Here is a 21,634-nt window from a genome sequence, read left to right as displayed (position 1 = left end):
TGCACTATGCCAGATCACAGGCACACGCATTTTGTTTTGATAAAAATATTATAATAGATCTAGATGTCTTAAATTGTTAATTTTTACTAATAATACATTATTACCAAGACATGCTGTCAGATTATTATTTTTTAAGTCTGCAAATCGCCATGTGCCAGATCCCGGCCCGTAAATTACGACACACGCATATTTGTACTGTATGTGACACTGTAACATTACCTGGACGTTTGCCCAATATCTTGTGGATTATCAAAGATCCTTTTTATTTTGTTGCGTATTGTTTCTCGCAGTCACAAATTAAATCCGTACGCACAACTATAGCTAAACATTAGGCAATTGTCTGTCTCTATTGAAGAACAATAGGCGTAATGAATACACATTATGTCCCGTTCAACCTATTTTAAAACAACACGCATACATACATTTGGTAATGGCGTTTACGGAATATCACTAGTAGTATAATAACTGAATGCTCATGATTCTAGCAAGGTACGTATGATAAATGTATTTTCAATCTCCAAAAATGGCATAGTTTACCAACATTTGGTTATATCGTAAACAAACCACTAAATTTGTTTACTGTTATACAATTAAACGTAGATGTGCGTTTATATGTTTCTCCGCCATTTTGAATTGTATCAAGAAGAAGTCGGTAAAAATAGTACCGTTAGTCATATCAGCATTATGTTACCTGATAAGTCAATTTCTTTCAATTTTATCAAACCCATAACTCCATATATACACATTAAGGGTTATATGAATAGCCATTTAAAAATATTAGTAATTTTTTGTCTTTTGGCTTTTAAAAGTGATAAAACAGTCATTATCGTTAAAATAAAAATATAAGAATTTTATAGTGCATTTCTATCTCAGAATTATTTATTAGACTTAATAACGGTAAGTGAAAGTTTCTATCTGTAGTGGTTGCATGTATTTGAAGTATATTTGGGAAGTTCAACAATTTTGTTCATTCATGCAAATTACAGTATGTTCATTTATACTCCGTTGTCGTCACATAAATTTCATTTAACCTGTATAGATATAGATATAGAAGATTTCCAGTACAGGGACTACTAATAGTTCCTCTTCACCGGACTCAAAGTATTAGTTATTAATTATATCATATTCCGGTTATAGAAGACTTGTAGTTAAATCACTTAATATCGTGATTTTTCCACTTTTTATCTGGTCTATTTTAAAACAGCTAATGTTTGGAGCCGATACAACTTCCACAGCAAGACTGTTCCATAGCTTTACTGTTCTCATAGCAAAAGTGTTCCTTCGTGGTAGTGTTCTCGATTGCTCTGGAAATATCGTTCTTGTGTTCTCTTTTCTACTTTGTCTTATTGCAACATTATCCCACAATTTTAAAAATGAGCATGCCTCTTCATTTTAGATTCCGTTTGTTATTTTATATAACCCAACCAAATCCCCTCTAATCCTTCGGTATGATAGCGTTGGGAGGTTTAGAATTTTGAGTCTTTCTGTATATGCTAAATTATGCAATCCTGGAAAGCTTTTAGTTGCTCTTCGCTATACCGCTTCGAGACTATCTATGTCCCTGATCTTGTATGGAGCCCAAACCGAGCTTGCATAGTCTAGTTACGATCTCACCAGATTTTTTTTACAGCGGAATGAATGGTTTTGTATTCATAGAATTAAAAGTTCTTCGGAATATACCGAAAATCTGATTGGCCTTCTTGATCTTTTCGCTTATACGATAATCAAAAGTTAGATCGTAGTCAATAGATACACCGATATCTTTTTTCCATGTCCGTACGCGCAAGGTCGTGCGCGTGCGTGTATATACATGTACCGTGACGAAGATTTATTGAGATATGACCTAGATTTACAAAGCGGTCTCTGGTAAGGCTGAGAGCGCTTACTCTACCGAACCGCTTAAAGCATTTGTTCGTACCTGTTACATTACATGTAGGTTTCGTTAATTTGATTTTCAAACTCAAGCTTCTTATTATGATAATAATGATAAGATGATATGGAAATATTTACAAAATGTGTTAACACAGTCAAGTACGATCTGAGCTAACCTAATACAAAGATTTTGTTCATTTAAAGTCAATATTCTAATATGACTTTGATTCAAACTGGTTCAGACTGTATAAAAATGTGAACTGAAATGTAAAAACAAGTTTTTTTAGATGTTTTGAAAGACTCAAAACATGTATTTGGCTAAAGAATGGGATTTGAATGATCAGGAACCGAACTATGGAATAATGACAAAATTATTATTGATAGAATGTCAATTTTCATTAAAGACTGGTATAAAAAGTGAGTTATAAATATAAAGGACTTAATAAGAGACTATGATTCTGGTAGATTTTAAACTATTGAATAATTTACTCAAAAATATCACATAGAGACTAACTTCCTTCAGTATCACAGTGTTATATCAGCAGTAAAACAATTCAATCGCAATCCAGGTTTTCCTAAAACAGAAATACCCTGTCCATTTATTCCATTATATTATGAGCAAATGTTTAGCAAATCTAAAGGTTCCAAAGTGTTTTATAATAGTCTTATAAAAACCAATATCGTACCATCAGGACAAAAGAAATGGAGTTCAATTTTTGATTTGAGTAATATTTTATGTAGTTTTTTTGTGGTTTGTTGTTCGGTTGTAGTTGGTCTATATATGTGTAGTTGTTTCTGTAATAATAGTCAAGCCATCAATAAGGTTCAGAGGTTTATTGGTAATGATGTTTCATAATTCAAAACATACAATCGAAATTAATAAATCATAATTTACATTGTAGTAGTTCGAATACAAGTTATTTTCTAAATAATAAACTGATTACAATATTGAATTAACAATTCTATTGTTTTGGGGAAATACTCATTAAATGGGGGAAAATAATTATTTTACGGTAGAGTACATAATATATGCTTTGCGTGAAAGGAGCCGACGGGAAGATTAACAAAAGTAAAATCTTAATTATAAGTAATTCAATAAATTGACCAATTTCAGATTATAGCAAAACAAGATAATTTCTTAATATGAAATAATTAAAGCAATAGCAATGTGCATGTAATGACATTACTTCCGAAGATAACAACATCACCGATGCTCTTAAAGGGACAATTCGCTCAGGCTAATTCTTTTACTTTTAAACCAAGAAGCAAAATATGGCATAAATGTATTGTTCTACATTTCATATGAAACATTTAACTCAATATCTTGACAAATTCCACGTCATTGTTAAGTATTTTAATTGATACCGTTGTAATTACAAATCGTTGATCAATACGATTCAGAAGGTACAGTATGTACTCTGTACTCATATCCGAGCCAAAGTCACGCATGTTAAACAAATGAACTACATAACCACTAAGGAGGTAATAAAATGATTTTTAGGCAAGACAATTCACCTAATAATGTAAACCACTACTGTCAGAGCGATTTGAGCAGTTCTAGACAAAAGTTGCATTACTCTACGAGCAAAGGACAAGGTTCGGCATACAAGAAGTTCGACCACAATGTGTAATGGCGGACAGCGAGCGAGTTTGATGGGCTTCTCAGGCATATCACTGATCTAATTTCCATTAGAACTGGTTTTTCCCCCGATATATGTACAAATCTTAATGTTCTCTAAGATTGAATTGTCCCTTTAATGCTATTCAAGACTATCATAATGTTCAAAAATGTTTGGCTTATAACAAAGGTAATGCTTATGTAGAGAAATTTCAAAAGGAATGGCAAAAACGGGAAAAACTTGTTTTGCTATAATTAATGTATAATTAATTTATTTTCTTTCTCCTCTCTGTTTCTCTCTCTCATATATTTTGACATATTTTGTCTCCTAGGCTTTGAAAAAACATTTGCTTTTTTACTTAAATTTTAGTAGTCTGTAATGATAATCATTATTCCATCCCCCTTGATTGTCACCTGAGCCGGGATGGACCATCTACTATATTAAATATATATATATATATATATATATATATATATATGTTGTGTATGCTAATAAGTCTCTCCTCCCCCCCCCCCTCTCTCTCTGTATATATATTTGTATATAGTTAAGGTCATCCGTTTGTTGTTGTATATAATAGATAATAATTGGAGCGGGCTTAATATAAGTTTGTGAACTTGTGCCCAATCCTTTTTGTGTATGAATTTACAAATAAACTATGTTTAAATCAAATCAATCCCCCTTCTCTCTCTTTTTCTCTATCTTTTTTTTATCTTTTTGTCTATCTATGTCTCTGTGCCTGTCTCTATTGTATGTCTTTCTGTCTGTATTTGTATCACATGTCTATTAGTTAATATGTGTATGTAGGTGTGCGAGATGGTGTGCAAGTGTGTGATGGTGTGTGAGAAGGTGTATATGTTGTGTACCAAGTATGTATGTATACGTATATATATTGCTATAAAGATAATGACGAATGATAGTGAGCGAGTGAGTTTACATGTGAATATAACTCAAAGTACTTATAATATTGATTGGGGAATGACAGTGAGTGAGTTTGCATGTCAATATATGTTCATGTATTCATAAAATTGATTGGAAAAAAATAATCAAATTATAAAAAAAATAGTCTAATATGACAACACTACTTTACGACTTCAGTTTACAGTGAAGGAGGAAATGAAGAAACGTTATGAATTTGCGAAATATTTTTCACACTTGTCATATTTTTTTTTCAAACTGCGTATGCCAAGTTTGCCAAATATTTTGACAGCAAATAGAACCAAATATCGTTATCAATATTTTCTAACTGACTTTTCTTTTTTAAGGTTAACAAGAACTATGTAAGACGGTATTGGACTTTTAGTAGCGACCATGGCGTCCTTTCTCGGCGTTTGCGGAGGAATTTCACGTATTGTTCTGGTCGTTTTCAATGCTGCTGGATTGGTAGGTGTAAAATAAAAATAAAGGGTTTTGCTCAGTCAATATTGCTTTAAATGTTGCCTATGCGTATACGTCGAAGGTGTAATATAGGTACTAATATTTAGCAAATTAAAGGAAGGGAATTTTAGAGTACTCGGCGGTGTTTAATGGTAACCATGACAATTATTGAAATCAAGCACATCAAATTTTATTTGCAAACTGTGTGAATCCTCGTTTCTCTCTTCGTTTCTGACTTCCTGAGTGGCCTATTCATTTTTTTCATTCCACGATGAAAAAACAATCCGAGAATGGTGCGGCAACCCGGCGTTATCGTGACGTCACAATAGAAAAATTGACGTTGCGTATTGATTTGGAAAAAATAATCCCTTGGAAAAAATCAATGGAATCGTACGTATAGACGTAGTTCATTTTATAAAGTAGCCTGGAAAATTCATTATAAGCATCGAAGTTACCATTTTTTTTTTATTTTCATTGGGGTATGAAATAAATTTTGTTTGCAAACTGTGTGAATTTCTTTCATACCTCGATGAAATTAAGAAATAGTGACTTCAATGCTTAAATGAATTTAAAAAATAGTGACATCAATGCTTAAATATTTTAGAATATTAACCTTATTTGGTGCTTTTTGCCTCGAAACATTTCATAATGGTATGGTTGTACTTGATGTGTTTGATTTCAATAATTGTCATGGTTACCATTAAACAAATGGTAAGAATTTGTTGATAATATCTGTGATAAAATTTTATTTGCAAACTGTGTGAATCCGCGTAGTTCTAGTGGATTCTCACAAAAGCTAGCAAACACAATTTATTTCCTAACCCGCTGAAGTTAAAAATAGTTACATCAATGCTTATAGTTAATTTTTCAGACTGTTTAATAATATAAAATATGTACGATTCCATTGATTTTCCAATGGATTGTTTTTTATAAATCAATACGCAACGTCGACGGCTTTATTGTGACGTCATGATAACGTCGGTTTTTCGCGCCTTTCTCGGATCTTTTCTTCAAAGTATATGATGAAAAAGGATTTGCCAATCAGAAAATCGGATATAGTATGAAAACAAATAAAAAGATAGTTATAACACTTTTAAGGAAGCATTTCGTTTGTTGTTCATGTCATTGTATATCGCTGATCAATCATCTCCTTTCTTGAACACTATCCAGTTAGCTTGCAATGCACATCAATGTCCAAATTTTAGATTATGTTATTCGGGTTATTATAATTTCAGATTTTCGGGTTGTTCCTGATCGGGTTAGCGAGTGACTTGCACGTGAGTCCAGATGATAATGACCTTGGTAACAACTATGAGCGGACTGAGAAGGACCTTCTTGTCTCGATCGTATCCAGGTACACCCCTGTCATAAACACCGGGCCCATCAGCGCCTGGCATATCCGGGACGCTGATATATTTAGCACTTTCTTCATGGCGATGTGGATCGGAGGAGGTCTTATGTTGATAATATCTATGATAGGCCTCATCATGGGGGCGAAGAAAAGCAGCGGGGGCTTATTGTTGGTGAGTATGGAACACATAATTATGGGAATCACCATGAAAATCGTATACTGTAAAACGTCCATCCAGTGTCAGACATCATTGATACTCCATGGGTTAATATCACTGACGTTATATCCACCCATGGGCTATCTTAAAGTAAAGCTGGATGCAACAGAAAGCGCAAGTAATTTGATATTTCGATGCACATCAAAGGAATTGTATATGGTACACTGTGGGTGACTGCGTTGAGTATCGATCTCTTTGAAAACTTTAAATGAAGTCACTACAGGCCGGTGATTGGTCAGGGGTTTTCTCCAGAACTGTCCACAGTTTAACCAAGTGATAGACCAGGGATGGGAATAACATCAGTGATAGTAACCCTGGAGTAATATCGAGTATGAGTTGCAGAAGGTTGCTTGATAAGGCAATAAATACTGAATTTCCTGTTTTAAGATGGCGAGTGTCCAAACTACATGTTTATTTGTTTGTTGATAATCGAATTTCCTATTGCTGGATGGCGATTGTCTTTAACAAAATGCATATTGTCTTTCTCTTTCAGTATGGCGGCTTCATGGTTATCTTACTGTTAATTGAGCTCATCTTTTACGGCATGCTCACAGACAGTTCGGTAGGAATCGTTTACATCATTTGTCCCCCTTTTGAATAAAACAATTCTATCACATTGCAATATATACAGGCGCCATTAATTAACCATAATGCATTGCTTTTAATGTATAACACTAAGTATTTATCATTAATTAAAAAAAAAATTGTTGACACATGCATATCCATACAGAATAATATGGAAGGAGATGAAAACATGTGTCACAGACACTCTAGCTACATCAAGAGTTGTTTTTCTTATATCTAACTCAATGCATTTACTGTAGTTTATAGTATTGATACAATTTGATTTGTTAATCCGTAATGTTAGATAATGTTAATTTATGCTTGCGTGCACTGATTAGACTATTTGTCGCTGAATGATCTACCAGATAAAATGAAATTTTAATCGTTTTTTCATCCACAAGATTATACTGATGATAAACTATGATGCTAATTACAGCTTGGCGATACTATGAACGACAAGATACCATTGAAGACGTCCATTCAGGCATCAATGTACAGTTCGTTTAAGAATTATGGAGGCGTATACGAGACAGATGACAACAGTATTGGATGGTCCTTCCTAATGCTTAAGGTAATCCTTTTCTTGTCTATTGATGGTGTCCGAAACGCATACAATAATTTCCCTTTCTTGCATATCCATGGTAGCCTGTTCTTGTTCTTTGTCTCAGGCAGCAAGCGTTTAAATTAAAATGGCAATAATTCTACTATTACACCAAGCTACAACAAAAACATACTACAACATCAAAAACCACGCCTTGTCTAAACTAAAGATGGTCTATAAACATTTCAAGACCACTCATCCTTATGTCAATGGTGACGGTTTTGATAGTCTTGTCTAAACGAGCCCCTGAATATTGTTCTTTTAGACAATTGTTCTTATCTTTCTAGAATATTTAAAGGTCCAGCAATATATACAGAGCAATAAGCCATTCCTATGTAGTACTTTCTAGTCCATTCATAATAGTCGGCATATTTCAGCGGCACAATCTAGTACCTGCATGTGGCATGTTTAAAAGTGCATTGCAACAATAGTGCAAAATAATGTCTTTGCACATATGACTCTTGTTTCCAAGGGTCATCACCGGATTTTTAAGTTTGAGAGGTTGCATAGAACTACTGATTGTATGGGAACATGTTTTAGGGAGAAAACTTCTATAATCAATGCCTGATGTCTAATCCATTTGACAATTTGTCTTTGTAAAAATTGTTTCTATTTTGCTATTGAATTTGAAAGAAACAGCATCGAACTCGCAAGCAACATTATTGACATGAAACATGTCTTTCATAATCAATATTACTTCATTCAAATGTTTGGAATTCGTTGTGCACTTTTTGATATTTCATTTTTACGCAATGCATGACCTTTGTCATGAAATTTTCATTTCGTCTGCTGTCAACCCATTTCAAATGGAAAGAATTTATTTAGGTCTGTCTGGTAATTTGATTCGTTTGTATAACACCTGTCAATAAAATTTGTTGAAATATAAGTCATCGTCAAATTTCATTCAAGTGCGTTTCTAGATTGACTTCAATCGACGTCATAGCAAAAGTTCACGGCTGACACTATGAACGCTTTTTTATTTCTTTCAGTACGACTGTTGTGGTGTTTATGGGTGGACTGAGTACAAAACTCTCACTGACAATCTCAACAAACCGATCAGGGTAGCGGGAAATATCATCTGTTGTGATATGGATCTGCTGAAGTTACACCTTAACGGTTCCTGCTGGCCCGGAAATGTTCAATCCTCAGAAAAATCGGTAAAATATATTTTTGTAATGAGTCTCTTTCATGAATACCTTAATCAGCTCCTGTTCTGACAACAGCTACTTTTTATGTCATTTGTTTTTGAAAATAACGTTTTCAGTTAATGAGGACTACGATGATATTATCATCTAAGGAACATTTCCTGCACCCTGCAAAACTTTCCGTAAGATATCTGCTAAAAGTCATTTTGAACACTTATTTGATATGTGAATATGTGTTTGAACGATGCCATATATATTGTGAATACAGGAAATACATTTAATGAACTTTAACCATAATGTAAACTAGTATAGCGGCCGGTCCAACAATAAGAGTGATGACCACATTAATATCTGTACTTAATATTATATGTGATTAAACACCACAATGACTTTGGCTTACATTTATTTGTAATATTAGTATTTTTGAAAGACATAATTACGGTTTGCTTATCTTGTTTTAAAGTTAATACAGTGAATCTATTGAATCATCAACATTTTATGATTTTGTTGTGGTTTTTACAACACAACACTGATTTACATTTGTTCATTAAACAAATGGTTAACATATAAACAACAGGTATTTAGCAAACAGACTTTAATAGTTAAAATATGACAAATGATAATTGATTTTCAATGTAAGTGTATAAATTCATAACAGAAATGAGAAATCTGTGAAGCTGAGAAAAGAGACTCTCAAATGCATAACTTCCGAGTCCACTGGGACCCCCAAAACCTTTCACAGAGGGAAACCCCTGGGTTATCAATAACACAATTTGAATATTGGAGAAGTCATTAATAAATGACATTAGCAACAATTATTGTTTCCATTATTATTCCTTTTGAGTACAGCAAACGTAGCTTCGGTCACTTTGCTCAATGTTACGAAACTGAGATGGCACAAATTATTTGTTTTTGCGTGTAACTAGCAATATTATTCTGAACTGAAACACGTTTATAGAAACAATGATCTTCCTTTATTTAAACCCATCGAGAGAGCTAGTTAAATATCCAGTTATTGTCAGAATAAATTGTTGTGATTTTTCTATACACCACTATGGACATAGTTAAGATGGTGTTGTGCTTCCTATATTGTGTCCGCTGGGGAGTTATCGCCCTTCACCGGATGTGAAGATGAAAGAGAACGCGCTGACTTCAGAAGGAGGACAGCGTTAGTTGGAGAGTGACAGGAACGCGCGTCGGAGACAACGGCTCAAGGAGCGGTGTAACCATGAACTGTATGTATGATACGTGTCTTCGAAATGAACTGAAGGAGGTTGCCTAGTTAACGTCATGAACGTATGTATCAACTGTGATGTCGGTGCAATACGTGTGGAACTGTGGTGACGGCTGTGTGTGCACCGTGTGGAAATTGGGTCACAGCGCGGGCGGCAATAGACTGTTGGTATAATTATAGTGTTATTGTGTAAACTCGACACCCCCTATTGTTTCGTTATTATGTCTAATTAAATGTTAAATGTATCTCAACGCCTCTGTCGTCATTTCATAGTCCAGCTAACGAATATCGTCCGATATACCTAACGAAAGATCCCAAAATAAATTAGTCTAGGGATAAGGTGAGCGGAATCGTCTTTGGACGTCGTCTGTTTCGTCTCCGCCCCATTCTAGGTATTTATCTAGATCATTTTTCTCCTGACAACTTGGGGGCTCGTTCCGGGATATTTTTCATGGGTAAATTGTTGGACTATGAAAGTGACTACAGGTGTTGTATGTTCATATACCTATGCATTAGAATATATGGTGTGATATATTTGTATAGGAGTAGATAGTCGGCGTATCATGTCACCTCTCTACCGGAAGTTAGACATTAACCCTCAGTAGTAGCTGTAGACTAGCTGATAGCATTAGAGAACCATTAGAGAGTGTCAAAATAGGTCGGATTGTATAATATTTATTATGCTATTACAGTACCTGAACCGTTTAACGTTCCCAGCCTAACGCAAACGCAACGCAAAAAAATCATCCGTTAGCTAACGCTAACGATTGCTAACGCTAACGATTAACGATAAACGATTAAGGCAATACCGGCTAACGATTAACGCAAAACGCAAAACGATCGGCTATGATAAACCGGAAATACCATTGTTATAATCACGGACACGGCTTGACGGTAAATGAATTACGGATCTTGATGTTTTGAAATACAAACGAAAGTAAAAGAAAAACTGGAGTATGTTCGGGATTAAAGTTTCTGTATATCATATAAACATTTGCCTATGAAAACTATATGGACACGATGAAGTCAAAGACGACAGTACTCGATGCAAAGTTTCCATGTACAAAATGTACGTTTACAAAATGAATGACATGTCGTGCAACTGTATGTGTGGAGAAAGAATGGTATTATTCTAAAGTGTCATATTTACCCGGTATTTTAAGAAATAACAAATTGTTACAGCATCTCTTTAGTGATAATCACACAATGAAGTCAAACACGACTGTCCTCGATACGAAGTTTCCACTTCACATGTACGTTTACAAGTTACTTGTACAACCGTATGTATTAAGAGAGAATTGTGTTATTCTAAGTGTCATATTTGTCCGACATTTTAAGAAATAACAAACAAATTGTTACAACAACACTTTATTGATAATATTACCGTCACAATGTCATAACTTAGTGAAGCGATCAGGCGTATACTGGTACATGTACTTTAAATGGAAACATTTTCACACATTTAAAATGCTGTAAATCAAATTTCCATCTATATATGTTTGATTTATATTATCGATATTTCATAATTCAACAATGGTAATAATTAACAACTTATAGTGTTTCCCGCATCAATCACAAGTTTCAGGGTTTTTTCAGATTGTCGAAAGGCTCTTCCGCTTATCATGGAAAATTGTATTCTCGGAATATTTGTTTCATAACGGATTACACACTGTATATAACTAGGGTGTGCATTCATAAAAGCTCATTGCTTACAATTGACTAGGCATCGATTTTAGGGTCGCACATGTACATTTACAAATGCACGTACACACGCCACAGCTACTGTAATAAAGATTGAACATTTGAATTCGTGTTTCGCCATTTGCAGTTCTCTCTCATTTTATAGTTCATGCATATAATAAAGATATAAAGAACGAAAATATTTCACTTCCATTTAGTTATATTCAAATTAAGTCAAATTATGCATAATCATTGATGACAACAACGATGAAGATAGTGATGCACATGCATACATGTATGTACACTGAAGATAACTGTAAAATTGCATTGCGACAATTTTCTACGTATATTTGTAACTGGCGTAAGAAATATAGTTATTTGATCACATTTCACATCAAGCAGCTCTTCAATTTACAGTTTAAACAAATTAATTATTCATACAATGTACAAGTGTAAGCTAATTCATTCCAACGTAATCTATTGGAAAGCATATTGCACACATCAAAACTTTGAAATACGACAGTATATATATGTCCGTGAAATGTACTGTCACAGTGTACATTTTTGTACGGGGCACAGGTAAGTTGGGTATAAAGTTAATCTCCCTCCCAAGAAGGTGTTAATTACAGGTGAACTCCGCCCGTGGCCAGCTACAGGGGGTCGACACAAGGTAACACCAGTCGTGACCTACACTGTATATACCTGTACAGGTAAAATACCCGTGCGCGTCACGCTGGGAATTGAAAACATTCCAGGTACAAATAACAACGAACACATGTGAGAAGGTGCCCGTGACTGTCCAGTTTTTATTGATATGAGCTTAAACGTATACCCGTGCCTGATTTGACACACGTACAGTACATGTACGTGTGAAGGCTTACAATGTAACGTACCCCTGCACAGTTCGAATTCTCTACACGTGTTCTACATGTAGTTGTAGGTATACTCGTACATTACAAACATTTACATCATTTTATTCCATTTTCATATATATATGTAGATACAAGTACTGTACTAATTAATTGTGTTTAAAAATATGTACATGTAAATGCCAAATCTCACCTATTCCCCGTGTTCAAACTCGTTATGATTTTTAAATTTCACGAATTTATTTACAAATCTCCCGAGTCTTTTTTTGCGTTCTTCGTACATTGATAAAATTTAACATAACAAGACGAATATTATGCAGCGTGTCTGTAATAACATTTTTATATTTTTTATTATCTGTTTTAGCTATATTCTTGTGTAATCTTTCAGTTGTCCTGGATTCTTTCAAAAATTATGCTTTTGACATTAATATTCTGTAAGACAGTTTCGTTAATATTTGAATTGCTTTCGCAGAAATCATAGTAACTACAACAAACATATATGCATCCAAAAGAGATATAAAATGCAATACAATACATTTTATTCATATTTTTTTTATTTCATAGATGTTATGATAATCGCTTCTACACGAAGCGGTAAACGTAATATCATATCCGGATCGTCAAAGCATCTCACCGGCATTTGGTTCTATTTTTAGTGGCTAACGTTAGCGGAAGTGGGTCCTGCTAACGATTAACGCAAACGATTTCTAACGCAAACGATTGTAAACGCAACTAACGATTAACGATTGCTAACGCAAACGCTAACGATTAACGATAAACGATTGCTAACGCTAACGATTGCTAACGGAAATAACACAAACGCAAACAAAACGCAAATTTGGGAACGTTAAACGGTTCAGGTACTGTATTCTGAGAGTCAGGATAGGTTGGGCATATTATTATCAATTGTTATTTTGCACTAGAGTGTAGGTTGGTTGCTATTGTTAAGCTATCATACTGTCAGGGTACATGTACACATGTCTATTTATAGAAATACTGTGGATTTACTGTTATTCTAGACAGGGTAGAATAGGTCGGGTAATATACACGGATATTTTAGACATATTAGGATTAGCGCACAAAAGTGTGTGTGTTTATTAGAGTTCAAAATTCCAGAATTTGTGAAATTTGGATATTTTTGAGTAGAATCATCATAACAGTGATTATTTGTGGTTTATTGTCCATACTTACATGGTGTAAGCGACTGGAAATATACCATGGATTACGAAAAGTGGTTAAGTATTGGGGAGAGGCTTGGTTATAAAGAAGCTGAATTACAGCAGTTTGTGGCAGCCAAGGAAAGGGAGTACTTAGAACGGGAGGAAAGAGCAAGGAGGCGTGAAAATGAGAAGGAACAAAAGGAGGAGGAGTTACGCAAGCGTGAACTTGAGGAAGCCGAGAGAGATAGACAGTTTCAGCTCGAAAAGCTTAGAATGGAGAATGATGTAGAGACGGCTAGACTTAAGGCAGAACAGGAAAGGAACGAGAGGTCAAGGTCACATACAGAGGAGTCAAGGTCAATGTCATTGCGACCCAAGCTACCAAAGTTTGACGAACAAAAGGATGACATGGATGCTTTTCTTGAACGTTTTGAGAAGTTTGCTATGGCACAGAATTGGAGTAATGATATCTGGGCTGTGAGCCTTAGCCCTCTGCTTACCGGAAAGGGACTTCAGGTCTATTCAAGCATGCCATCGACACAGATCAACGATTATGACGAGTTGAAGAAGGCACTCCTCAGAAGGTATGAGCTAACAGAGGAAGGATTCTGTGTGAAGTTTAGAGAAGGAAAACCTGAGAAAGGTGAAACTGCGTTTCAGTTTGTGGCGAGATTAACTCGATATCTGACAAGATGGACTCAAATGTCAGAGATTGTGAAATCGTTTGAGGGATTAACAGACCTGCTAATAAGAGAGCAGTTTATCCAAGCGTGTTCGTCAGACATGGCACTTTTTCTCAAGGAGAGAGCACCTAAGGATGCTCAGGAGTTAACACGACTCGCTGAACAATATATGGAGGCCCATGGAGGAAATCTTGCGAAGTCTAGCAAGGCCACATACAACTCGAGTAAGCCGAACCAACAAGTACGTAATAATAACTCACAGCAACAGAAAGCGAATGACAAGACAACAGAAGTGAAAGGTCAGATGACACGACTCTGTTTCATTTGTGGAGGTGAAGGTCATATCGCGAGAGATCATGCAGATGGAGGCAAGATAGGATCAAGGCCTAACAAAGGTGGTCAGAGTAAGGACACCAACAAGGCAGCACTTTGTAAATCAACACAGAAGGAGAGGGCAGTAACAGATGATTGTATTAGGAGTGAGATTCACAGTAAGGAAGATTCAAGCACAGCGATAATGGGACGTATACCGTATACGACTGGAAGACAGTGGAATGCCTGTTCAGCTTGGATACGTGGGAGATCACCCGGTGCAGGTTTTAAGGGACACAGGTTGTAGCAGCGCAGCTGTTAGGGAAGCACTCGTAAAGCCTGACCAGATGACCGATGGCGAACTCTCATGTATACTGATTGATGGAACAGAGCGGAAGTTCAGACTGGCTAAGATTGATGTTGATACCCCTTTCTATGTAGGAGAGTTGGAAGTAATGTGTATGAAGGATCCAATCTACGATCTCGTGATCGGTAATGTGGACGAGGCAAAGTTAACAGCGGATGTTGATTGGAGGCCACGTTCAGAGGAATGCAAGTCAGCTGCTGTAGTGACCAGGGCTGAAGCAAAGAAGGAGAAACAAGCTATAAGGCCGTTAAACATCCAAGTGAAGGAGATTGAGCTTGTCGGACTTGAAGGACTAGAGAAAGCCCAAAAGGCAGACAAGTCACTGGACAGGTGGCGAGAGATAGCGAAAACCAAGGGAGACAACCCTGGTAATAAGTACCGAATGGAGATAAAGAACAACATATTGTATCGTGTCTACAAACAGAAGAGAGGAGAACTGATTGAGGAGATACGACAGATTGCTGTTCCACAGACATATAGAGAGCAAGTCATGTCACTCGCACATGAGTCAATTGTCGGAGGACATTTAGGTGTACAGAAGACTATCGACAGGATTTCAACAAGTTTCTACTGGCCGGGTATGACCAGCGATGTAACACGCTACTGTCGATCTTGCGATATATGCCAAAAGTCGACTCCGAAGGGCAGGGTGACCAAGGTACCGTTAGGAGAAATGCCATTAATTGAGGAACCATTCCAACGGGTAGCGGTGGATTTGATTGGTCCGATTTATCCGGCATCGGAGACTAAAAACCGTTACATACTGACAGTAGTGGATTATGCCACTAGGTACCCTGAGGCTACGGCATTACCAAAGATTGAGACAGAGAGGATAGCAGAAGCGCTCCTGGAAATATTTTGCAGAGTTGGTTTCCCGAAGGAGATACTTAGTGACAGAGGGACACAGTTCACCTCAGGACTCATGGAGGAGGTGTGTAGACTGGTGTCAGTCAAACAATTATTCACAACGCCTTACAATCCCAAATGTAATGGCTGGTGTGAGAGGATGAACGGAGTTCTGAAGAGCATGTTAAAGAAGATGTGTCAAGAACGACCAAAGGATTGGGACCGATATATCCCTGCAGTATTATTCGCTTACCGGGAAGTCCCACAAGCGAGTACCGGATTCTCACCGTTCGAACTTTTGTATGGGAGAACAGTTCGCGGGGCCCATGCAGGCGTTAAAAGGAATCTGGACAGATGAGGCTAACGAGAAGTCTGAAACGAGGAATACTTACCAGTATGTTCTCAACCTTAGAGACAGGTTAGAAGAAACCTGCAAGATAGCTCGTGAGAGCTTACGCCAATCACAAGGATCATACAAACACCACTACGACAAGAAAGCTAGGGATCGGCAACTTGAAGTCGGACAGAAAGTACTGGTGTTACTACCTACTGACAACAACAAACTTTTGCTTCAGTGGAAGGGGCCATTCAACATAGTGGAAGTTGTGAACCAAATGAACTATAAAGTTGAGGCTGGTGGTAAAGTGAAAGTGTACCATGTGAACTTGCTAAAGCATTATGTTGAAAGAAAGGACAGCAAAGAACAAGATGAGACAAATAATGAAGCAGGGTCAGCAGGAGATATAGCAGCAGGGATAGCTGTTATTGAGGCGGAGGATGCAGTTGATTGCGGAGCAGTGGACGACGAAAATCTGTTAGAGCTTGGAAACTTCTCCGGGAAAGAGAATTTCAAAGATGTCCAGATAAGTGAGGACTTAACGGAGGAGCAGCAATCACAAGCGATTGCACTTCTAGAGGAATTTCAGGATATTTTCACCGATATACCTGGAACGACACATTTACAGGAACACCGGATCGAGACAACCTGTGATGATCCGATAAGAGTCAAACCGTATCCCATTCCTTATGCTAAGCGGAAAGAAGTTCAAGAAGAAGTAAGGAAAATGGTGAAAATGGGTATAGTCGAACCATCGACGTCGGCTTACAATGCACCGATTGTCATTGTTAAGAAGAAGGACCAAACCAACAGGGTTTGTATTGACTTTCGTAAGTTGAACGCCATTACGCGATTTGATCCTGAGCCAATGGGAGACATTGAGGATATAATGACAAGACTCAACAAGGACAATTACTTCTCAAAATTTGACTTGAGCAAGGGTTACTGGCAGATACCAGTGGAGGATAATTCGAGGCACATGACTGCCTTCTCGACCTCGGAAGGATGTTACCAATTTCGGAAATTACCATTTGGTCTTGTTAACTCAGGAGCCACATTCAACCGTATGATGAGGAAGATGTTGGACGGCAGCAAGAACACCGACCACTACGTAGATGACATACTTGGTCACAACCACACCTGGAAGGAACACATTGAGGATCTACGGAATCTCTTTATAAGGATTTTGGATGCGAATCTAACAGTTAGGCCTTCCAAGTGTATGATCGGCTACAGGACATTAGGATTTGTAGGACACACTGTGGGCGAAGGGACAATCGCCATGGAGGATGATCAGTTGGAAAAGATCCGCGACGCTCAACAGCCAAAGACGAAAAAGCAAGTCAGAGCTTTCCTTGGACTCGCCGGGTATTACCGGAAATTTGTGCCAAATTTTGCCAATGTCGCGAAACCTCTATCAGACCTCACCAAAAAGGGCCGACCGAATCAAGTGGATTGGGGACCACAAGAGGAAGAGGCGTTCAGGTGTCTCAAGGACCTCCTTACCCAGGCCCCGATTCTAAGGCTGCCAGATCTTTCCAAAACTTTCATCGTGCAATCAGATGCCTCAGATACTGGTTTAGGTTGTGTTTTACTTCAAGAACACACTGATGGTATATTTCCAGTCGCCTACGCAAGTAAGAAACTACTTGATAGGGAAAGAAACTATTCAGTAATTGAGCGAGAGTGTCTTGCTATTGTGTTTGCCATGAAGAAGTTCCAAATGTACTTGTACGGTTGTGAATTTATACTGTATACAGATCATAGGCCATTGGTGTTTATCCAAAAGAGCAAAATAGAAAGTAGTAGAGTTATGCGATGGGCTCTGTTCCTACAGAACTACAAGTTTCGCATTAAGGCAATTAAGGGGTCAGAAAATGTAGCAGCAGATTATCTCAGTAGGCAATATTAGTTTTGTTATATTCTGTTCCCTACTAATAGATGTCCTTAGAGATATGTAGGATTTTTGTATGTATACATTTATTCTAAGTGTTATGAAAATACATAAAGCTAAGTATTTTCAGAAATAGGGGGTTGTCAGAATAAATTGTTGTGATTTTTCTATACACCACTATGGACATAGTTAAGATGGTGTTGTGCTCCCTATATTGTGTCCGCTGGGGAGTTATCGCTTTTCACCAGATGTGAAGATGAAAGAGAACGCGCTGAATTCAGAAGGAGGACAGCGTTAGTTGGAGAGTGACAGGAACGCGCGTCGGAGACAACGGCTCAAGGAGCGATGTAACCATGAACTGTATGTATGATACGTGTCTTCGAAATGAACTGAAGGAGGTTGCCTAGTTAACGTCATGAACGTGTGTATCAACTGTGATGTCGGTGCAATACGTGTGGAACTGTGTGGTGACGGCTGTGTGTGCACTACGTGTGGAACTGTGGTGACGGCTGTGTGTGCACCATGTGGAAATTGGGTCACAGCGCAGGCGGCAATAGACTGTTGGTATAATTATAGTGTTATTGTGTAAACTCGACACCCCCTATTGTTTCGTTATTATGTCTAATTAAATGTTAAATGTATCTCAACGCCTCTGTCGTCATTTCATAGTCCAGCTAACAAATATCGTCCAATATACCTAACGAAAGATCCCAAAATAAATTAGTCTAGGGATAAGGTGAGCGGAATCGTCTTTGGACGTCGTCTGTTTCGTCTCCGCCCCATTCTAGGTATTTATCTAGATCATTTTTCTCCTGACAGTTATGAATAATCTGTAAATGGTTTTATCATTATTGTTTCCACACGTGTTTTCCATTGACAGAACTGTTATGACGCCATTGTTGATGCCATTCTGTCCTCAAGCTCTGGGCAAATTCTACCAGTGATCTATATCATTCAGGTAACTAATCAAAATAATATTTAACAGATAAAATAAATAAACGAATAAAATCGAAAAAATAAACATGTCGTTTATAATACTAGACCTTTCTTTCAATTAAGAGGTAAAAAAAAGATAGTTTTCATATAAAATAGCCTAAATTAACCGGATTCACATTGGGTTTTTGTTTAGATCAAACTGAAATTGACACGAAGTGCATTGTAAAATTCACACCCGTTCCAGATTATTTACGGTAATTTTAATAATCTAATATTTGTCCTTGCCGAGAAATAAGCATAATACATAATGTTTCGGTGGATAATGCGTAAATTAAATACGAATAAATTTTGAATGCATTTCATTAAAAATTTCGAAAACATAAAACTTCCATTTCTAAGGATGATATTGACTGATTAATGGTTTTTATAACGTTTTAATTTATTTTGTAGTGTTTATTGATTATTGGCGCTGTTATGATTCTTCTGGAAAACAAGTATTCGTCAATCACAGTGGAACCGGAAGAAGAAGACTATCCTGAAAAACGAAACACGCTAAGACCATTGTCGGAAAAACGAATTCCGGAATGAAAAGGATGCACATAGCCTTCTAACTGATATATAAGTACCACGTCCTATTACATTGGTGGCTATAGATGACTGTAACTTGTACATTTTTAGATTCATAAGTGTGTTGGACGAGCAAGTATTTTCTATCCTATTTCAGCCGTATATCCGCCATTTTGTTTATAGCACGTTCACTTTACCTCAATGGATATATAGATACGCAATCGCATTACTAAACTACGGTAATTGGAAGCGAATAAACCAAATCCTGATGACAAATAAATCATCCCAAGATCAAGTACACGAGATTCATAATTTTTTAAATTTCGAGATCGTAAGAAGAATTCAATAAATAAGGAAAACGGGTTTTTGTACGGCCGTTATGAAAATTACACAAAATCGACATGATAACAAAACGTTCCCTGTGTCTCCTAGTAGACGCAATATAAAACAAAAGGGATTACGTAGTATTAAACTGCATTATTTGTATAAGCGGTTTTTACCTTCTTGGTCTTTTTGTTTGATTAGTTTAACGTCCTATTAACAGCCAGGGTCATTTAAGGGCGTGCCAGGTTTGTTGGTGGAGGAAAGCCGGAGTACCCGGAGAAAAACCACCGACCAACAGCCAGTACCTGGCAACTGCCCCACATGGGATTCGAACTCGCGACACAGAGGTGGAGATATGTCGGTACATCTTAACCACTCGGCCACCGCGGCCCCTCCTTGGTCTTACTTGATATATACCTTTTATACATCTCGAAACAAAGGTTATCGAACTTAATGTCGCCAAGTGGACGACAACATCGTTAATATGATTGTATATCTTGTTATTAAATTTTGTATTATTATTTATATTATGTCATCATCTGTAAATATTGACATGTTGGTTGGAGAAGGCTTCCATAAGTTGAAATAAATGTGCCTATTCCCATGGCACTTGTAAAGAAAATTTCTTTCTTTTTTTTTTGCTGCAATTCATGCTGATCTGCTTCTTTTTGTATCGTTCATTGTTGATTATTTAAAGCATTTCGTTGTAAAATGTCCACTTGAAAAAGATAATAAAATTTATTTTTTATTGAGTCTCGGAGGATATAATACGTTATTGTACACTACACTTGACATAATAATGTTAAAAATTTGTTCATTTTAAATATGTTGCATTTTCTTTCAGCTATTCGGTAAGAAATTAAAATTCCAAATGGAAAATAATAATATATTTACTTAAATATATCTTTTCCTTTGTGGAAACAATCCATAATACATAGACAAAGTTATTTGCATCAGTTGGTCTTTTGTTATGTAACATGTATATACATACCCTCCTGCACAATATTACACAGACATGCATATAGTGATAAAATAGCGGAACTCTGCAGCGACAAGATAAAACACTGTCTTATATTATTTATCTTATGTCTCTTTTCCTTTTCCCTTTTATTAAAAATATTGTTTTTAATACGTGATATTTATACAATCCATATTAAGTTAATGATTAACTGAATTAAATTTGCATCCCGACAGGAAATCGGTAAGAACCGTTATTTCTAATCTATGAGTTACCTCCCCGCGCTCCACTCACAAAGTAAATCGAAGGGACGTTACTCTAACAACTCTGAATAGAAGCTGATTGAAACACGTTTTTTTTTAAAATCATGGTTCATGCACTATAACACACTTTTTGAACAAAATTTTATTACATTTATGTTATTTAAAGCCACACTATACGTAACTATCAACAAAAATTCAAGTTAAATTCGACTCCGATATTGTTAGTATTTGTAGATGTAGTTAAAATTAAGATATATTAAAGAATATTCATAATGTTTTTTTGATAACTTTGGTACAGCAGTTGTTGAAAGTCGATACATGTAAACATGCCTTCATTTTAAACTGGTCGCCATAGAAGTTACGAGTATTGCCGAACGGAAGTCGGAAAGTTCATGACCCTTTTTTGGAAGAGTTCGGACAGACGTTACGTAGTTACAGTAGTCACATGACGTTCTCGGCAA

General features: G+C 36.5%; 2 protein-coding genes across 2 annotated transcripts; both read left to right on the top strand.

Moving 5' to 3' along the window:
- Positions 1 to 345: 345 nt before the first annotated feature.
- On the top strand, positions 346 to 20,567 carry LOC138317233 (uncharacterized). The gene is made up of 8 exons (XM_069258785.1): positions 346 to 489; positions 4,754 to 4,871; positions 6,101 to 6,388; positions 6,927 to 6,995; positions 7,434 to 7,568; positions 8,588 to 8,755; positions 19,006 to 19,083; positions 19,512 to 20,567. The coding sequence occupies exons 2-8, from the start codon at positions 4,800 to 4,802 to the stop codon at positions 19,647 to 19,649; spliced, it is 948 nt and encodes a 315-aa protein (XP_069114886.1). The 5' UTR covers positions 346 to 489; positions 4,754 to 4,799; the 3' UTR covers positions 19,650 to 20,567.
- Positions 15,029 to 18,993, top strand: LOC138320131 (uncharacterized). Its single transcript, XM_069263191.1, has 2 exons — positions 15,029 to 15,979; positions 16,134 to 18,993. The coding sequence occupies exons 1-2, from the start codon at positions 15,029 to 15,031 to the stop codon at positions 18,141 to 18,143; spliced, it is 2,961 nt and encodes a 986-aa protein (XP_069119292.1). The 3' UTR covers positions 18,144 to 18,993.
- Positions 20,568 to 21,634: the final 1,067 nt, after the last annotated feature.

This window comes from Argopecten irradians, chromosome 3 (assembly GCF_041381155.1).
Source record: "Argopecten irradians isolate NY chromosome 3, Ai_NY, whole genome shotgun sequence".
Taxonomy (NCBI): Eukaryota; Metazoa; Mollusca; class Bivalvia; order Pectinida; family Pectinidae; genus Argopecten; species Argopecten irradians.
This window is presented reverse-complemented; position numbering and strand designations above follow the sequence as displayed.

Bases quoted from the DNA above. Each gene is read 5' to 3' on its own strand.
- LOC138317233 (XM_069258785.1), top strand. From the start codon at position 4,800: ATGGCGTCCTTTCTCGGCGTTTGCGGAGGAATTTCACGTATTGTTCTG. The intron at 8,756-19,005 runs GTAAAATATATT...TTCCATTGACAG, and splicing joins TTCAATCCTCAGAAAAATCG to AACTGTTATGACGCCATTGT. The intron at 19,084-19,511 runs GTAACTAATCAA...TTTATTTTGTAG, and splicing joins CAGTGATCTATATCATTCAG to TGTTTATTGATTATTGGCGC.
- LOC138320131 (XM_069263191.1), top strand. From the start codon at position 15,029: ATGACCGATGGCGAACTCTCATGTATACTGATTGATGGAACAGAGCGG. The intron at 15,980-16,133 runs GTGTGTAGACTG...ATATCCCTGCAG, and splicing joins CCTCAGGACTCATGGAGGAG to TATTATTCGCTTACCGGGAA.